Raw genomic sequence first — 2807 nt, 5'->3', positions numbered from 1 at the left:
TAGAAGAATTGATCCAAAAGCTATTGAGTTTTTGTAAATTATTTCGATTCACGTTTCTTTTTCTAATGTCATCTTAGATGTTGTGGTGATGGTTTAATCTCTAAAATTGCTTAAAATCAAAATGTTCAAGGGTAGAGAATTGCTAAAGTTCTAAAAATTAAAACCTGCAACAAAGTGGAAGTGCCTTGGGCTAATATACTTATTGATATAGTATTTTATAAATTAGAATCCTTACTTTTACATCGAGACTAGTTTATCATGATCACTTCGTATTACAATTTTAAAATCTTATAATCAATATTCAAAATCCTTTAAAATTGTTTATTACACATGAAGTGAATGAGATTAATAATTTGAATATAATAAATAATGATAAAATATAACCATTTATAAATAATCAAGAATTGGAAAAAGTAAGAAATATTGTGAGATATTTCAAATGAAGCTTTGGTTTGACACTTCTGACACCAAATTTCCATTGCACCTCATCTGATGCAAGGACTGATTATGTATTCTTAACTTTTAATTAATTGATAAATAAGGTCAAGTCGAGAGACGTTAATGATCATAATTCCTACACTTTGTCTGTTGGGCGTAAAATGCCGTTTGCCAAACACTGCGCCGCGTTTTACGTGTCCACTTTTTCTTTCATTCATTCTTCTCCTCTGCAGTCTGCACTTTTCGATGAGACTTATTCCATTCATGTTTCTGAAAAAAACACTTTTACAAAAGTTCAACGCAATTCAGACGACACAAATTTAATGTAGGAGTCAACACGTCAATTGTTTACTGTATCAAGGTTCAGATTAATGTCTGTGACCATTCTATTATATAGTGCGAGTAATTGGTAATTGAGAGCACCAGTTTTCTGATTGTCAAGATGAAGACATTAGAAGAAAGCAGGCAATTTAAGGGAGTTCGGATGAGAAAATGGGGAAAATGGGTTTCCGAGGTGAGAATTCCCAATTCCCGATCTAAAATATGGCTGGGCTCATACGACACATCTGAACAGGCAGCCCGTGCATTCGACGCCGCCATTTATTGTCTGAGAGGACCCAACGCTACAAACTTCAATTTTCCGGACATCGTGCCTGTCATTCCGGCTGCCTCGTCACTTTCCCGGCGACAGATTCAGATTGCAGCGGCCAAATACGCGCGCGATCAAATCCCTTCCACTACCGTAAATATTGATGATAACGTATTTACAGAGGACGCCGAGATTCTGCCCAAATGGCCCCCGTTACCAGAAACAGGGGCGTTAATTGACACTAAACAGGATTCCGAGGAATTTGACGTCGAATTTCTCGAATTTTTGTTCGAGGATGAGAACCGGTTTTTCAATTCTGAGAACTTCCCGTCACTTGACGCGTCGACGCCAGCAGCAGAGGTACAGAGATCTACAGAGTTGCTTCAAGTGGCTCAAATTTCCTGTCAGAAAACTTGTACGGGACGGTGCAGATGTACTCCAAGCTCTCTGGAATGATTCTGCTACTTAAAATGTTCAAAAGTATTTGGCAGTTTTTTATATATCTTAGCGCAGTTGTGGAAGTGTCCGCTTAAGACGTCCAGGAAAAAAAAATGAAAGTCGACAAAGCATAAGATCTGGGATTATATTTTATTGTACAAGGAACAATACTTTAACAAGAATTGTTATGGCCACTTTAAAAACTTGAGAGAGTTTAAGTGAAGTACTTGTCAATCTTGCTTTGTTGTGGTCTGAAGATTTAATTAGTGCAGGTAAAGAATAAATCTAGTTTTTACATAACTTCTATTTGATATAAGTCTGTCTCACATTTATAATCTGATGTTAAATTATGTTCTTTGGCTTTGGAGAAGGAATATATACTTTGTCCTTTACTTACGTACTCTATGCAGAAATTCTCATAATGTTTCCACACTTGAAAATGCTTCAGACAATGCCACTATGTCAAAATCTTTTTCCATAACATTTAAGTTCAAAGGTGTCCATTATTAAATGAATTTCAAAAGATTATATAACAGGTTACATCTAAAGTTCACAACCGTCAAAGAAAAGTCATACATACATGGTAGTTGCACAATATCTGTTCCTAAATTTGTGATTTTAATTTCACAGGAATTGTTAGATAGTGTTAGGTTGTGAAAAATAAATCTTTTTAATACTGGTCCATGTCCGTGTAGCTCTCAAACCAGTTCACAGATGCCCCTTACGATGCTGCTTTCGAAATCTAGTCAACTGCTCGATGACCACATTTATCCCTTCCCCGCTGACTCTGTGTGGTGCGTTCCGTTCATGAGAAATTATATTTCGTCCATCGCAAAATCACGATTCCCGACAATTGAACCACGAATTTGTTTTTCCGGCCTGAACAGGACACTTCCCGGCTGAGGATCCTAAGTAGTCACCATAATAGGGATTAATCCCTGATTTTTTGACAGTGCCATCCCACTACACAAGCCTCGAGATTGGTTGACCAAATTTCTGTCTACATGCACAAACAAGATAATGGATGGCACTCAGGAAAATGTACCGACCATGTTTCTGTAGCAATGACCTCCGAACTGACTGCTTTGGTTGTGCAGTCAAAACCAAATCAACAGTCTGATTCTTTAAGGCATCAAAAACCTCTGCAGGTGATTTGCCTAGTTCGTAAACATGCTTTTTAAAAGTCTCTTCCAAATCTGATTGTCGATGAGCAATTTGAACTTCTTCCCCAAATTTGCTAAATTCAGCATATGAGAAAATGAGCTTGCACCTTAACACTGCAAAGCTCATCTAACTAGCAATACAGATACTTCGAAACATGAGTAACCTGGTTCAAGATAAA

At 37.1% G+C, this 2807-nt stretch overlaps 1 protein-coding gene across 1 annotated transcript; it reads left to right on the top strand.

The window, feature by feature from the left end:
- Positions 1 to 876: 876 nt before the first annotated feature.
- Positions 877 to 1688, top strand: LOC149572146 (ethylene-responsive transcription factor ERF018-like). Its single transcript, XM_089810615.1, has one exon. The coding sequence runs from the start codon at positions 881 to 883 to the stop codon at positions 1481 to 1483; it is 603 nt and encodes a 200-aa protein (XP_089666741.1). The 5' UTR covers positions 877 to 880; the 3' UTR covers positions 1484 to 1688.
- Positions 1689 to 2807: the final 1119 nt, after the last annotated feature.

This window comes from Cupressus sempervirens, chromosome 2 (assembly GCF_028749045.1).
Source record: "Cupressus sempervirens isolate cs-2001-9-10 chromosome 2, ASM2874904v1, whole genome shotgun sequence".
Classification (NCBI taxonomy): domain Eukaryota; kingdom Viridiplantae; phylum Streptophyta; class Pinopsida; order Cupressales; family Cupressaceae; genus Cupressus; species Cupressus sempervirens.
The sequence above is the reverse complement of the archived record's forward strand: the minus strand, read 5'-3'. Positions and strand labels throughout refer to the sequence as shown.